The 17,770-nt window shown below is 37.2% G+C and overlaps 1 protein-coding gene across 2 annotated transcripts in view; it reads left to right on the forward strand.

Annotated features, from left to right (window-relative positions):
* KIAA1958 (KIAA1958 ortholog) overlaps window positions 1-17,770 on the forward strand; it is a 131,273-nt gene that overhangs the window by 102,686 nt on the left and 10,817 nt on the right. The window contains exon 3 of one of the 2 annotated variants that reach the window (XM_037495239.2): window positions 8,579-8,751. In XM_037495239.2, coding sequence (XP_037351136.1) covers window positions 8,579-8,751 — 173 coding nt within the window. Of the gene's footprint in view, window positions 1-8,578; window positions 8,752-17,770 lie in introns of those variants that run through there. The other variant, XM_037495238.2, reaches the window with a different exon arrangement.

Here is a 17,770-nt window from a genome sequence, read left to right on the forward strand (position 1 = left end):
ACCTAGAATTCCTTTTATATTTGGACACCAAAGATTATTGCGTGATAGAGCCTTCATGGTTAATGGTTTCTACTAGATAGCAGTGGGCATGCTTATTTGAGTTCTACTCTTGGATTTATTTCCTGCCTTTGGGTCTTCTGTACAATTTGTACATCTGTGCTGAGGCCTTTATGTCTTGGGTAACTTTTTACAAATGTACATATATTTATTGAGTTTCTAATTTATGTTTCACTGTAACTTTTCTGCTGTTAAAGTCAGACACAGATTTGGCAGATTAACCCCTTGGTGAGCAATAGCTTGTAATTTTTTCTGAAAATGTAACTAACCCCATAGGCCTGAAACCTGATGAGAAAATGACTAGAAGCATTTTGGATTCTATAGAATCACTATCAAATTTAACAGATAAATGAGTTTTAGACTATTAAATTGAAGAACTCTGGTGGTTTAGTAAGATGAATGACGTATTCAATTTAAACAAGATCTTCTGTCTTTATTACAAATTATGAGAGTTTGTAAGATTCCTTTTACCCTACTTTAGAAAGTATTTGGGAATTAAAACGGTAGATTTATCAATTTATTTTCAATTTGATAAAAATGAACCTCTAGCATCTGTTTAGAAATAGAGCCATCACAAGTAGCACGTAGAAAGTTTTTATGAAAAAATAGTACTATTCTTTGAAGGTGCATTTCCTTTTCCCCCTTTTTGATAGATTGCAGTTTCTTACATGTTTTCAGGCCACGTGGATTTTTGACTGATTTAGATAAAAAGCGTGTGTATGTCTGTTCACTCTAATCCTATTTTTAAATTCTGTTTTTAGGCTGCTACAGTTATAATTTGTGAAGGATGAATTGAAATGGGGGGGGGGAAATGTCTGTTAATATGTTGAAATGTGTGACTGTGATACTCTTGGTTAATTCATCCTCTGCCAGTTGTAATAATATGATAGAACTTGTTTGGTTAATAAGAGTGTACTATTGGTTTCATTTCATCTTTATCAGCTCTCACTGTTGTTGCTTCATATTTGTCTGTGTGCTTGTGCTCTCAGTAAAATTCTAGCTTCATGTCACAGAGCTTTTTCCATTGTGTGTATAATGTTTGCCTCTGATGTAAGTGTAATTTTCTATTGTTTTCAGTATTTGTTGGTACAGCCTAAAACTTATGAAAATAAGGAAAACAATCCAATAAATTCAGCTAATGAACGTCAAAGATGTCTCTATATTGAGAGCATGCTTTAATCACAGTATTTTGTCTGTATTTGGGTATGACCAGTCTTCATATAATAAATGGTTTTCTGCAAAGCTGTCTGATTTTTGTAGCTATAACAGTTAAAAAAAAAAAAGAAGCCAAGTTAAAACACCGTGGGGAGGGTATTGGAATGTCCTGGTCGCTGCATTAACCCCAGGGTGTAGGCAATATCGAGCAAAATATTTCATGTCAAGTCTTACTTTTAACCATTGTAGAAGTGGGTAGATCATGAAGGGAGAAGCATTTTGCATGTGAGTGCACAGACATAGCCCACCAGATAGGCAAGAAAGAAACTTAAGGAATGCATCATAGTCTTCCTGGAATGCTGGGCCTAAACCTCTTAATGGAGAGATCCCCACTGTACGTTCTCTCTCTCTCTCTCTCTCTCTCTCTCTCTCTCTCTCTCTCTCTCTCTCTCTCTCTCTCTCTCTCTCTCTCTCTTCCTTTCCCCCTCTCCCCCCTCCCATCTATATCTCTATGGAGCTCTTTCAGGCAATTATGCAAAGCTACAGATACTAAGTACATGCCGGGTTCCAAGCTTCCTCATGTTCAGGAAAATATCTTTGGTCAGCTATAATTCCCCGTGTGCTCTTCACTGCATTTAGCACATCTGGAAGTGTTCTTTGAGCAGAAAAGGAATGGTTGTTGAAAATGATTATAATTGTTAACGTCAATACAACTTTGTTGTATCACTAAAATGACAAAAACCTTGTTGAAACACCAGAATTTGTAAGTTTCTCTCAAAGTCACCTATTTTAGAGAGCGTTTTTCTTATTTATCTCTAAATTACCCATCAAAGTTTTTACTCATAGAAAGCTGAATACTCCAATTAAAAATGACTATTTTTTTGTATGATAGTATTTTAAATTGTATTAAAATTACTTTTTTAAGTAGTTAAAGCTTATATTTTCCTTGTACTTATGAAACAAGGAAGTTATCTTTAAATGTGTTTATAAGTTATACATTTAAAATGTGATTAAATTTATTTCCCCAGTAGGAGGAAAATACTAGAATTCAAGTTGAGTAGTATTTAGCCTATAAGTCAGACAAGTGTTTTCTAACTTTTCTTTATTTTTAATTTACTCATAATCATCTTTTCCAAGATTTTAAGTAACTAAAATGATTAATAGGTATTAATACTTAATGTTGAAAATAAAAAACTAATGGTAAAGGCAAACATTGAATTTGGTGGCAAACATTTTCAAACTGAACTATTTTTTTTTTTTAAGATTTATTTATTTATACAAGCACTGGGTACAGTCAGAAGCATGGGAGGGTGAGAGAACTCACCTTCATGTGAATGTGGGACCCTCACCTGGGGTGGCTGGGAATCAAACCGGTGCTGCAGAGGCTGCAGGCAGCTTTGCAGCCCAGCGCTCAACCGCTGCACCACCAGGGAGGCCCAAACTGAACTATTTTTTAAAAAGCATTCTCTTTATTAAAATTTAGAATGTTTTTAAAATTTTAATACAGTCATTGTTAATAATTTGGCAATACTAATAAATAATAAAATAGGAAATAAAAGTCACAGAAAACTTCCATCCATAAATAGCAACTTCTAATATTTTGTAATTTTTATACATGAAATATATTTCAAAAATTGTAGTCAAACCGTATTTACTGCTTTCTACATTTGCAAAAGACCTTTAGCCTTTGAAAGTATGAATATTATGTAATTAAATAGTTTTCCATTGCATAATACCAAAATTTATTTTACAGTGCTTCCCTAGGATAGAATTTGTTTCCAGCTTTTCCCTTTTATAAATTTTCCTTAAAGAACATCCTTGGCAGACATTTTTTACATACCTGTGATTAAATCCTTAGGATGAACGTCTAAAAGAGAACTTCCTGGGTCAAATAAAAACATTTTTCCTACATTCATATTTCCAAAGTCCTAATGATTTTTAATAACTAGAAACAATAACACATTCATGTTTAAAACTTGAAAGTCCCACACCACTGGTTGCTAACCAATGTGACGTGTCTCTTCCAAATGCAAATTTTTTCTACACTAGTGCAAATCATCCCATATCCTAGCCAATATTTAAATTTGTTTTTTAATAAAGATTTACTTATTTATACATATAAGAACTGGGGTGTAAGCCAGAGGTGTTGTGGGTGAGAGGATTCACCAGAAAGAGTGGGGAGCAGAACAGGCAGACCTACTGAAATACACTGCTGAGGGGAGCAGCAGGAGAGGCAGGAGAGGTCTGCTGTGCTATGTGTGTAGCTCCGTGGCTGTCTGGGGATTGAACCCGTGCTGCAGTGGCTGGCAGTGCTTGATAGCACTGTCTAAACCTTGCGCCACCAAGGAGGCCCTAAATTTGAACCTTTTTATATTTTCATCACATCAATCTAATAAATGAAATGCATCTCAGTTTGATGATGTCTGACTATTCTGAATACTTTTTTTTTTTTTGTTCTACAAATAATTGCCTGTCACATCCTTGCTCTATTTTCTAGTAAGTTATCTTTTTCCAATTGATTTGTAGGATCTTTCCCTATATACTCCACATTTGATGTTAAAAGAATTTTCGCTAGGTCTGCTTTTTGTCTTTTAAAATTTACTGAATGCAGAACTTTTGAATATTTAGGTCACCTGATTTGTAAATCTATTTTTTTTAATCACTGCATTATGTCATGCTAAGAAAGAATTTTTTTACTTAGAAAATCTTGAAAATGGTGTTCTTTATGGAAAGAGCTCTATGAAAAAAGATCCACTTAATAGCTTATTACCCCAAAACGTTTATGGAAGAGTTCATTTCCCCAGTAATTTGAATCAAAGCCTTTACTATATACTCAATTTGCATATTTACCCAGACCTTCTCTGACTCTTCTGATCAATTTGCCGATTTTTTTACCAGAACTTACCATTTGAATTACTGTAGTGTATAATACATGCTTATATCTTTCAGGGCAAGGCCTCCCAATTATTTTCAAAATTGTCTTCTTTTTTCTCATGTATTTACTCTCCTAGATAAACATAAGAATCAACCTGTAACAACAAGTAACAACAAAATGGGGGGTTTTAATTCAAATTACATTCAAAATTGCTTGGTGAAATTAAAGTTTTCTATAATTGAGTCTTCCTATCCTGGTACATGGCATAAGTTCGTTTATTAGGTTTGCATATATGTTTTTAATTTTTTAAAAAAAGATTTTATTTGTGCATACAAGAGCTGAGATACAGGCCAGAGGTGTGGGGGTGAGAGGATTCACCAGAGACAGAGTGGGGAACAGAACAGGCAGACTGACTGAAATACACTGCTGAGGGGAACAGCAGGCAAGTCAGGAGAGGTCTGCTGCACCACGGGGGTTAGCTCCCTGGCCTGGGATTGAACTTGTGGTGCAGTGACTGTGGATGCTTCATAGTGCTGCATTTAACCCCTAGCGCCATCAGGGAGGCCCCTATGTTTTTACTTTCAAGTGTTTTTTTAAATGTTCTTACTGAATTATACAGTCAGAAGAGTGTGCAAATCATTAATATAAATCTGGGTTAATTTTTATGAAGCAAACATTGGCGTAACCACCACCTAAAAGAAAAACAGCTCATTACCTGAACCCTAGAATCTTCCCCTGTCTACCCTTTCTTTGTAACCACTATGTGATTTCACCACAGAATAATTTTATCTGACTTTGAATCAGATAAATGGACCATTTCAATATACGCTCTTGTGCCTAATGTCTTTTGCTTAGCATTATATTTGTGGGATTCATCCTTGTTTTTGCAATTAGTTCATTCTAGTGGTCAGTCTTTGACATTGTTGCATAATAATTCATTGCACAAATATTGTACAACTTCATCTGCATTCTGTTGTTTATGGACTATTTCCTCTTTGGGCTGTTTATTATTAATTATACCTATGAATGCACATACGTAAATGCCTTTTGGTACACATATGTCACATTCTCTTGGATATAGTCTCCAGAATAGGATTATCATAGAATAGTTGTGTTTTTATAATAGACACTGTCAGGCAGTTTCCAAAGTGGCTGAATAAATAGAACCTACCAGCTGGGTAAAGTGTTCTCTTGTTCCGCATCCTTGTCAGCACTTGACATTTGCAGTTTTTTTTTCATCATAGACATTTTGAGTAGACATCTTCATTTGTGCTATGCCTGTTCAAGTTTGTCCATTTTTAATTGGACTGTGTTTTTTTTTTAAGATTTATTTATGCAAGTACTGGGTACAGTTAGATGCGTGGGAGGGCGAAGAGAATTCACCAGAGCCAGAGCGGAGAGCAGAACAGGCAGACTGACGAAATACACTGCTGAGGGGAGCAGTGGGTGGCAGGAGAGGTCTGCATGCCATGTGGGACCCTCGCCCGGTGGCCGGGGATTGAACTGGCGCTGCAGAGGCTGCGGGCAACAGAGGTTGCGAAAACCCAGCACTCAACCGCTGCGCCACCGGGGAGGCCCTGGACTGTATCTTTTAATTGATTTGTTAGATATATACACTTTGCCTATCTCCTCCCACTATTTGTCTTGTCTTTTCATTCCCTTGGTGGTACATTTTGATAAACATCTTTTTATTTGGATATAAGTCAACTTATCAATAGCTTACATTTGCACTAGTAATTTTGATGTCCTGTTTAAAATTATGTAGCTGCCCCAAGTTCCAAAAAATTGTCGCCTTTGTTTTGCTTGCATATGGTGTGAGACAAGCATTCAATTTGCTCATGTTGTGTTAAGGCTTTTGTGTCTGTGAGCTGTGTTGGCTTGTAATTTTCTTTGATTGTATTTTTCTTGCAATTTTTTTCCATGGGAATCTTACACTGCCCTAGAAAAGATATTGGGTAGTATTCCTTTTTTTCTGTTCATTAGCAGACGTTTTAAGTTTGGCATTATTTGTTCCTTAAATGTTAGAATAATTTGATGATGAAGTCCATCCACAACACACTTTCTTTCTTGGTTCTTTATTTCTGTTGTTAACTTGTCCTGAATTTTGGTGGATAAGTTACAGATGTTTAATTTTTGGTTTTAATTCTTTTTTTTTAATATTCCTTTATTGACTCTGATTTAAAAATTATCTAATGTCATAGTTGTTTCTTTGTTTTGTTTTAGCAGTTTTAGACATGTTTTTAATATAAAGGATTAATTCATACTGGCAATCTGTTCCTTCTTTTATCCTCTTTGCTCTCTGCCTTTCCTAAACAGAATGATATCTCAGTCACTTATATCTTCCATCCCTTTCCCCATATGTGACTGAAATCATGAGGAATTTTGGTTCAAGAGATTGTTTATTCATGACTCATCTGTCTTCACAATTCTTTCTTAACAATTGTGTTAAGCTTAACTTATACACTACTAAGTGTTAAAAATAAATTCTTTATTCCTTACTATATCACATACTGAATATCTTTCCCTTTTGTGATTCACTTTTTGTTTTGTTGGCAAATATCCACAACTAATCTTTTTTTTTAAGATTTATTTATTTATTTATTTATTTATTTATTTATTTATTTATTTATACAAGCACTGGGTACAGTCATAAGTGCGGGAGGGTGAGAGAATTCACCAGAGCCAGAGCAGGGAGCAGAACAGGCAGACTGACTAAGTACATTGCTGAGGGGAGCAGCGGGCGCGGCCAAGAGGTCTGTGCGCCATATGGGACCCTCACCGGTGGCCAGGGATCGATCGAACGAGCACTGCAGAGGCTGCAGGCAACTTTGCAGCCCAGTGCTCAACTGCTTCGCCACCAGGGAGGCCCTAATCTTTTTTTTTTTTAAATAAAGAGAATGTGGTTGTTACTTCATTACTTCTTTCATGATTAAAAATGTTTTCCTTTTGGCTTACACTTGAATAATATTTTTGCTAGGAAATAAGACTGTTCATTTATAGTCCTTTTCACTCACAACTCTGAGGAGACTGAGTCATGTTTTTAACATTTGGTGTTCCAAATTATAAATCTAATTCTTACTACTGTGTTAATGACTTCCTTCCCCACCACCAGAAAGATTATAGAATTCTCTTTATGTTGTTTAACAGTTCATGAACTATAACATCCTAAACAATAAAATCTTTCTTTCATATTTATGGACCTTCTCATGGATTATTTCATTGATTATTTTATTTTATGCTATCATCTTATAATTTTTTCTTTTGAATTCTTATAAGATGGATTTTGAGTCTCCTGTAGCTATTTTCCATGCTACTTAATTTCAGCTTCATAGTTTTAAATTTTTCATTGCTCTCCCTGTCCTTCAGGGAGAATTCCTTCCAGATCATCTATTGTCTATTAGCCATGTTCATTGTAACACTCAACTCTTCAGTGTTTCAAAATAATGTCTTGACAATCGTTTATCATTTCCAGGATCTTCCTTGTTCTCCTATTTTTCCATTCCCAAAGAAATCTGTTCTTAAGGGTATATTATGCTCTCTAGTCTGAGTAATGATATATTTTGGGTGTTTATTGGGGTGTTAGGGAAGGGAAGGGAATGTGGAATTAGTGGCTAGGTTTTCCCCAGTTGCCAGCTGGTGCTTGTTTTATGCTCATATTTTAAAATGTAAGTCTAGGTTCATCATTATTCCTACTTTATGGGGATTTCCTTAGATCTTGCTAATGGTTAACTATATGATGCATGTGGACACAGTTCACCGTTGCTGTGATAGTTGAGCGTAGGGTCTGCACATAGTCTTCACTAGTTGTAGTGAGCAGACCAAGCCGCACCCATGAGTAGACTGCCTTTCAGGGTGTCAAAGTTGAAAACTGGAAAACTGAGAACTCTCTCAAATATAGACACAGAGACAGTATTAGCTGAGAGATGGTGTGCACTCGCCTAGCCTTCCGTTCTAAACTAGCTGATGAGCTGTAGAGTCCAAGTATAAGTCTCTCTTGATTTGTGGGGTGAAAAAATTAAAGAAATGTGCTAACACCATTTAATTCTAGGCTGCCCAGGATTTGCACATAAGACATTTGGACTATATATTACAGAGTGATAGCAGTTCTTTATGTGCTAAGAGTAAAAAGAAAGGATATGTAACTTTTCCTCCTTTTTTTTTTTTTTTGGTTATTAGTAGAAATGCTATCTTTTTCCAGTGAAGATGCTAGCTAGAATATTCTTGGTTTTTCCAAATTCATATTTTCCTTCCATTATTGGAGTACCTGCATTAGTGCATCAGTTAGTATTTACAGTAAGGTTATTGCATCAGTCCCATGATAGAAATATTGTTCCTACTATTTATTCTAATATACATGTACTTGTTTGAAATTGCATTGTTAAAGTGTTATCTGTTGGAGTTTTCTGTTATTTAACATGATCCTAAAATTTTTAATTCTCCAAAGAAGAAATGGCAAATTATCTTAATGCCTTTTGTTGTTTTTGTTTCTAGCCTATTCTACTAAGCTCAACAAATTTCCCGTATTTAATGTTAATGATGACTTGAATGATCTGTGTACCAGTGCAGTAAGCCCAAACACCACCAAAGCCACACGCTATGCCTTGAACGTGTGGCGATACTGGTGCATGACCAATGGGCTCAAAGACCACACGGACATCACCAAGGTAAGACGCTTGAGCTTTCTTCTGTAGCCAGCCCCCCTGCACTCCCAGGTGCCAGCACTGTGCTGAGCATTGTTGGGAACACAGAACAGGTAGAAGTACTTTCTGCCTGGGGAAGCTTTGAAAGAAAGAATGTAAGCGTTTCAAAAACCCACCGTATAAAACAGAATTGAATGTGTTTTATAAATGTGTAGATCAGAAATGCCAAAAAAATTACATGGACTAATTTATTTCAGCTCGATGGGGTTTCAAAGGAATTCAGATTTGAGGCATCTTTTGAGGGAGAGGTAGAATTTTGACGGAGTTGAATGGAAGACAAACCTCTTCTAGGGTGGTGCTGTGAGAAGGGGTAAAATTGGGGGGAATAGATGCCCTGTGTGCAACATAGAATCCTTACGTATGGGAATAGTTGGCTATAAAACTGGATTTTGATAATCCTTAAATGTTAAATAGAAATCTATGAAATCTATTGGGAAACCATTGAAGTTTTGTTCTTGTTTAAGGAGAAACTTCACTTGAAGAGATGGGACTAGTGAAACAGAATACTCTGACCATAAGATCTGCAGGGGTTTTAAGAATTAGGCAAAAAGGAAACTACTGATTTTTTTAAAATAAGATGGAGGAATGTAGTAAAAGTGTATTTGATTAGAGCAATTGATTAAAAGTGATAAGCAATATTTTATTTAATGTTCTTGGTTCTCAAATTCCTCATTTTTAAAACGAATTATTGAAATCACTTCCAATTTAAGATATTTGAGGTTTGTAAATGGAAGGAAAAATTCTTGGGCATGTAGAGACAGAACAGAAATATATTTTTTCATTTTAATATACTGAGTCTAAATCAGATGCATGTCCAGATGGTCATGTCCAATAAGAAGTAATTGGCAGAGTGGGATTTAAAATATGGGGGAAATGGTAAAGCTGGAGGTATTAATTTGAAGATCTTGAAGTAGAGGTCATAGTTGAAGGTCAAGGGCAGGTGACCTCTCCAAGTGATAACATCAACAAGAGAGGAAGCAAGAAATCTAGGTTTCAAGTTGATGCTTTGACTGTGAGGGCCCTTTCTGCTGTTCTTAAAGAAAGAAAGGAAATACACACAGTCCACACACGCCGCCAAAAAACAAAAAAACAAACAAACAAAAAAAAAACCCCACAACTGAAACTGGAGCAATGAGATTAAGCCCATAAAGAGGAAGGCTCTCCCTCAGGGTGTGTGTTGATCACAATATTTAGAAAGAAAAGGGACAGGTGGATGCACTGAAGAATCCTTGATTGGGGAGAGACCCCTGGAAGGGACCTAAAGAGGTTTTCGATTCTTGCTTCTTGCAGAATCTTATGCTGAGAACCTTTAAAGAAAAGTACCTAAAATGTAAGGTTTTTGCAGGTTAAGATTAACTAAATATGTGTTTATTACCAAAAAAAAATCACAAGCCACTCAGGGAAATAAATCACCATCAGTGAGGGTGAATAGAAACAACAGATTTAAACACCAAAAATATTAGATAGTGGATTATAGATCAAGTGTGTATGAAATGTTTATAGAAATTATAGGAATTTAAAGTCAACAGACTAATCAAAATGACCCAGCACATTTGAAAATAAATTTTCAAAATAAATTTAGAAATTTCTACTTCTAACCTAAAGGGAATTGAAAGGGTAGAGAATTTCCTGCCTTAATAATTAGAAACTCAGAAGATATAAGAAACAACCCCTGCTGGACAGAATAGACAACACAGGACTTGACCCTTAAGACAAAGGTAATAATTGAGAATAGTGCTCCCATTTCTTAGACTTCCGGCATGGAGGCAATTTCTGAACTGCAGTGAAGAGAGGGGAACCCAAACTCGCCTGGCAGTCTGGCTGAGTTGAGGGGAGACAGAGATTAGAGTTCAAAGAGGGTAGGACATGAATACTTCTAGAATACTAGAAAAAAGTTCCAATGTTTGTTGAAAAATATATGATGAATCTAGAATTTAACAATGTAAAATTCAGTTTCTCACTTCCAATCAAATATTACTACATGCAGGAAGAAATGGGACCATGGAACCCCATACCTGGAATAAAATCAGTTGAGTCTTTCACTTCAAGCCAATTTGGGGGGCCAGCTTTATGCACCTGCCCAAAACCACAGAAAAACTGACAAATGATATAAAAGCATGTTTTGCAAGGTGCTATATAAATAAAGAAGGACAGTGATTCTTTGAGAGATAGGGAATAAGGTGAGCTTTATGTACCCCAACTTGCTGCCTTAAGAGGGTTTATTTTTTTTTTTTTTTTTTTTAAATAGAGGCATGTTTTATTTATTTATTTGTTTGTTTGTTTTGTTTATACATGCACTGGGTACAGTCAGAAGCGCGGGAGGGTGAGAGATTTCACCAGAGCCAGAGCAGGGAGCAGAGCAGGCAGAAGGACTGAGGTACACTGCTGAGGGGAGCAGCGGGCGGCAGGAGAGGTCTGCGCGCCATGTGGGACCCTCCTCCGGTGGCCGGGGAACAGCTGGGGATCGAACCAGCGCTGCAGAGGCCGCGGGCAGCTTCGCAACCCAGCGCTCAACCGCTGCGCCACCTGGGAGGCCCTTAAGAGGGTTTATAGGACTGTGGTGCTGGCAGAGCTGAGTTGAAGAAATGAGGCTGAGAGAACCGAGATCAAGGTGACTACAATTGTCATGACAGTCCTCAAAAGTAATCACTCAGGAAGAGAACCAAAGATAGTTGCCCTCAAGATATTCAGCTGTGAACTGATCCACATAAACGTGGAAGGAAATTCCCTGAGGTTGGCAAAAAGATTAGCGGTAACAGTACCTGGAGTTCATGCAGAACTGGAAAGAGTACCTCTTCCCACCAACCAGACTAGAAACATCAGGATTCGTGGAGAAAAGTACTCAAGAGAAGTCTTGAATCAGATGTGGAGAACAGTTAGCCTTAGACCGAGTTCTACTCTAATCCTACCTAACAAATCTTAAAAGCAAGAGACACAGGTAAGTGAAAAGGGGCTCATTGTCACTGATTATCAGGGCAATGTAAATTAAAATCACAATGAGATATCACTTCACGCCTTTGATAATAGAATCGCTGCTATCAAAAAAGACAAGAAATAATAAGTGTTCACAAGGATCTGGAGTAAGGAAACCCTTGTGCCCTACTGGGAATATGAATTGAAATGAGGTGTTGATATATGCTGTGGTGTGGATAAACCTTGAAAATGTTAGTCTAAGGGAAATAAGACACAGAAAGACAGATATAGGATTCCCCTCATTTAAGGTTCTATGTAATAGGCAAGTTCATAGAAACAGAAGGCAGAGTGGAAATTATCAGGGGCACAGGGAGGTGGAAAATAAAATGGAGTTCTTGTTTAATGAGTACAGTTTTTATTTGGAGTGATGAAAAAGCTCTGGAAAGTAATAGTGGTGAAGGTTACACAGCACTGGGAATGTACCATTGAATTGTTTGATTATAAATGGTTAAGATGATGAATTTCATGTCATGTATAATCAATCACTGTAAAAAACAAATCAATAAAAATGTAACTCAGCTGTATTAATTGTAATTTTTAAATTCACCTATTCTCTCGACCCCATCACATTTCTTCACCTTCATTAACCTTAACCTTTTCTAGACCAGAATGTCTTATCTTTCACACTATCTGAAGACAATTGACTGTTCGGGGGACACTTCACATTTCCATGCAGGAATCCGTGAAGAGACTCATTTCTCCTCACCCTCCATGACTTAAATGATATCTATATCTGGGTGGTGAGAGTGTCTCACCTGTCCAGTAGGGTGTGCCTTATCATCTCTTCTAGGTACTAGTGTTTGTTAGTTCCCTTGTGTTATCTAGAAGAATAAATATGAGGAGAAAGATGTATTTCAGTTCTCCGTCATCTACTCACATCGCCGTTCAAATGAAATAGTTTTAATAATAAATTCTTAAGAGGTCAACATCTCTTGGACAATTAACCCATGTTTAATAAGGAGAAGAAATTGTGGCATCAAGGCCCATCTACTTTCTTGGTCTTATCTAAGGTGTTTTTAGTCTAGATTCTCTTCAAAAAGAGCTCCAGCTGGCAGCAGTCAAGGCAGGGAGCAGTTCTTGATCATGATTTGGCCACTGGTGAACCACCAGTGAATTGTTTACTCAAGGCAGAAAGAAATGAGTCACATCAGTCAAATGAATCAAATCAGTCAAATGAGTCAAATGAGTCAAATGTCATCTAAACAAGCAGAGTGTCCGTGGCCTCACTCTCTCGTCACTTTATAATCTGCTATGTGTGTTCCACACAGTATTATTTTCCTATAACTTCTCACAGTGTGACCTGTTTTTCACTGAATCATCTCCCTGAGATTTCAAACTCACTGACTTCTGTGTTTCTCAGACTCACTCATTGAAAAATTGAGTATTTTGAATTTCAATATATAGCTTTCTGAATAAAGTAAAATTTGGTAACTACAAAATGAATTCATTTTTATTGTTTGTGATGGCTCAACATTTATTTCTTTTCCTAGAAAGTACTTGTAGTTCATAAGCATTTCTTTACTTTCTTTGCCCCCCCATATGAGATTATTACAAAGGGGAATTTGAGGCATTCCCCAAAAATGAATTATTAATTTTACTTGTCTTATAACTCTTTCAAAATGTCTAGGATTGTTATGTAGTTCCAGAATTTAGAAATCTGGCAAATAAATACTATTTTTTCTTAATTTATTCTTTCACACCTGGAGTCCCCTGACCCAGCACTTGCTTCTCCTTAGTCATTTTTTATGTCACGGAAGCCAAGTTTATAATCCATGGTGAATTTTGACATGGTAAATTAATTTAAAGTGGCTTATGAAGGAAAATGGTTTCTTGAAATGTCTTTATGACAAATTGAAGACCTCGGGCCTCCCCGGTGGCGCAGCGGGTTGGGCGCTGCGCTGTGAGGCTGACTGCAGCCTCTGCAGTGCGGGTTCGATTCCCGGCCTGCCAGGGAGAAAACCACATGGCGCAGCAGACCTCTCCTGCCTCGCCCACTGCTCCCTTCAGCAGTGTCTTCGGTCTGTCTGCTTGTTCTGCTCCCCGCGCTCTCTGGTGAGTTCTCTCACCCTCCCGCGCCTCTGACCTGTACCACAGTTCTTGTATAAGTAAATAAATCTTTAAAAAAAAAAAAAAAAACCAATTGATGACCTTGTAACCTGGAGGAGTTATCACCAACCAAAACTCAGTCTGAGAAACCGAAGAAATAGTCAACATGGGTCAGAAGGAACAGTTTCTTTCATACAAATAATAGATGGTGAATTGATATTTCCCCAGAAATTGCTTTGCTGTGATTTTACTTTGAGATTTGTGGTATCCTATGAAAATGAAGAAAAATGTTGTGCATCCTAAGTCATAAGTCAGCTTGGTTTTTGTGACTCTCAAGACTAACTCTAATTCATTTATAGCCCACCTTTGTCAGTTTGTTGAGTATCCATTGTCTATTTCAGGCCTTCTGATATGTATTAAAGACCCAGTTGTGTATAGGATGTAATTCTTGCCTTCAGGGAGCTGTTAGTTCACAATGAGAGACAGAAATATAAATAAATAAACAGACTGTGTAATATGGAAAAGGGCAAAAGAGAAAAGTTAATGCATGGATCCCTAGTGAGAGTGTAATTTAAGGAAGCTGGAGAAGCCTTATATATTGTAGATAGAATTTGAACTAGATCTGAAAGAATAGATATTTTCCAAATAGAGATGGTTAGAAGAAAGAGCATTTTTTTAAAAAAGATTTATTTATTTATATAAGCACTGGGTACAGTCAGAAACATGGGAGAGTGAGAGAATTCACCAGAGCCAGAGCGGGGAGCAGAACAGGCAGACTGACAAAATACACTGCTGAGGGGAGCAGCGGGCAAGACAGGAGTGGTCTGCGCGCCATGTGGGACCCGTGCTGGCCGGCCGTGATCGAACCAGTGCTGCAGAGGCTGCGGGCAGCTTCGCAGCCCAGCGCTCAACCACTGCGCCACCAGGGGAGGCCCAAGAAAGAGCATTTTAGGCTGAAGAAGTTGCCTGTGCTAAGACCTAGAAACATGAAAGGGCCTTGTGGTTTCTGAGAATGGTACCAAGTTCGGTGAGACTGGAAAATAAAGTACTGCAAGAACAGAAGATCAGGCTAGATAAATAAGGTGTGTATTAATTACCTATGGCTGCAATAACAAGCCTTTCAAAGACTGTTTAAAGCAGCATTGATTTTATTGGGTTGTCAGAAAAGTCATGATGCATTTTTGCTTGAAAAACAGAAAAATATGTCATGACTCTTCTGACAACCCAATATTTGTGCATGATTCTATGGGTTCAGCTGGGTGATTCTTCTACTGCTCTTACTGTGGTACCCATGTGGGTGCAGGCATTTGGATATTACGTGGGAGACAGCCTGTCTCTGCTCCACAGTTTCCCAGGGTTTGCTAAACTGGTTTCCTCACCATGTTAAGACCCTCTAAGAGGAAAGCAGGTGACAGCACAATCCTTTGAGTCCTGGGCATGGAATTCATACACTGTCACTTATGTCACATTCTATTTGTCAGAATGAGGCATGGCAGCCCAGACTCCAAGAACAGGAAAGTGGATTGCACGGCTTTTTTTTTTTTTTTTAAGATTTATTTATGCATACAAGAACTGGGGTTCAGGCCAGAGGAGCGAAGGGTAAGAGGATTCACCAGAGACAGAGTGGGGAACAGAACAGGCAGGTTGACCGAAGTACACTGCTGATGGGAGCAGCGGGCAAGACAGGAGAGGTCTACACCGCCATGTGGGTAGCTGCCTCACCGGCCAGGGATCAAACTCATGCTGCAGAGGCTGCAGACAGCCTCACAGTACTGTGCTTAACCCCTTGTGCCACCAGGGAGGCCCATATTGCACCTCTTGATGGGAGAAGCTGCAAAGCCACATTGCAAAGGGTACAGGGAGGGAAAGCCTTGTGCTTACTTTGCAAACAGTCTACCACAGAGTGGAAGTAAATTGTGAAGTCTTGTATAAAAGGTAAACAGGAATTTATCCTGATGGCAAGGAGCCATCAGAGTTTAGTTGTTTTGTTTTAAAGCACAAAGGTGATAAGATTTTCTGCTTAGCATTCCCTATTTAGGAGCCATTCCTTTCCTACAGTCCCTGGGGTTACTGCAAAGGTCTTCACATTAGTTCAGTGGCCCAACTTTTGGTCATAGGTTTGGATCAGGTATATACCGATCAGAATCCTGCCTTTGGATATTTTTCCATTGAAAATGAAAGTTGGTCTCCTGCCCCCTGAAGCTGTTAGATGGAAGCCTTGGGGAGCGCTTTGCAGCTGCGTTTTCATATGTGAAAAAAACCACTCTGCTGAGCGCCTTGGAGTCCACAGTGTCTATATCCCTTTCTGCTAGGCTTGTTCAGGGTCAGTCTGTCTCCTGCATTCAAGCAAGTCTTCCTAATGTAAAGAAAGGTTAACATCTAAAAATAGGGCGTTGCAAGGGACAGCATAAAAATACAAAACTAGCTCAGTTTGGGTCCAGTGGTTATTGGGAAGTTTATTTGACTGATTTTTAGCTTTGTACTGACATATGAGAAAGCTGATGCCTTTTGTATTTTGGATGCAGCTACCCTAGTCTTCATAATCAGATTATTAAGAAACAATTACATTTTGTCTTTCTCCTTTCCTATGTACATATGTATGTGTACATATACATATACATATGCATGTGCATTTCTTTTTCTTTTTCTTCTCTTACCTGGTTGGCCAGAACCTTCAGAGCTGTGTTATATTATAGCACTGGTATTCAGCATGCTCATTCTGTTCCTGACTTTTGAAGGTGAAAGTCTAATGGTTTCATATTGGGTATATTTTTTATAGTTCTTAGCTATAAATTACTTTCATCATTGTAAGAGCTTATTTTCTTTCAATGTAAATTTAATTTGAATTTTTAAAAATTAGAACTAAAAATCCTCTTTTGCAAATAATTTCAGTAATGATCAAGTTCATATTACTTTTTCCTCAGTGTATAAATAAATTGTATTAGAATATTTATTAAGAATGAATCATCCTTACACTCTGCAATAACCCCTACTTGTCCTGAGATAACACTGCTTTCCTGCAGTCCTGAATTTGATTTGGTAGCTTGAGCAGTTCTTGTTATGTGTGATATTTTATTAATTGCAACTTGTGTATATCAGAGACTAGTTTATATTTTATAGTCATAAGCTTTGTTTTATACTGTAATACCTATCATATTTGGGTTAGAAAAGCCAAAGAAGTTTCTTTTTTTCCTTTTCTAAAACTGTTTAAACACTAAAGAAAAACCAAATCAGTTCCCTGAAAGCATCTCTTTGGGAGTGATATATAGCTTTGATAATCATTTTATTCTCTTCTCTTATTTGGGAATATTCAGATCTTTTCCCTCCTTCAATTCAACCAACTGTGGTAGTTTATATTTTTCTAGAAAATTGCTTGGGTTATCTAAACTTTCAAAGTAATATGCATATATTATATGATATATGTCATGTTCTTTTTTCATTTTTTGTAGTTAGTCTTTCTCATTTCTCATATTATTTAAATGTTTATTTCCTTTTTTCCTTTGTCCTCCTTTCTGTCAAACCTGTTAGAAGTTTGTCAACTTTATAGGTCTTTCCAAAGATTACATATTTTCATTTTTTTAATCTAAATGTGTATCTTTTCTAATTGTTTTAATTTTATTGATTTATTCCTTTTAAATTTGTTTTGCTTTTCTTAGCTTTTTCAGTTGAATAATCACTTTGCTTAGTTTCAAGCAAAGTTTTCTAACAAATCATTCAAGACAGTATCATTGGAGTTTGTTCGGCACCATCAGTTTGTTGATATAAAATGTTTTCATTTTGGTTCATTTTTAATCTTATAAATCAGCTTTTGTTTTCTCTGTGACCCAAGGCATTTAGAAGAATGAATATTCCCGAACAGTTTCTACTTTTTGAAAAATGTTACTGAGATTTTCTTTCATCCTAGAAGATGTGTTCAACCTGAGCTGACTGTGAACTAGTTTTGTCTTTATAGCTCTGTCTAGAA

The sequence above is a fragment of the Talpa occidentalis genome, unplaced genomic scaffold, assembly GCF_014898055.3.
Source record: "Talpa occidentalis isolate TD23 unplaced genomic scaffold, MPIMG_talOcc4v2.1 talOcc4.7, whole genome shotgun sequence".
Classification (NCBI taxonomy): Eukaryota; Metazoa; Chordata; class Mammalia; order Eulipotyphla; family Talpidae; genus Talpa; species Talpa occidentalis.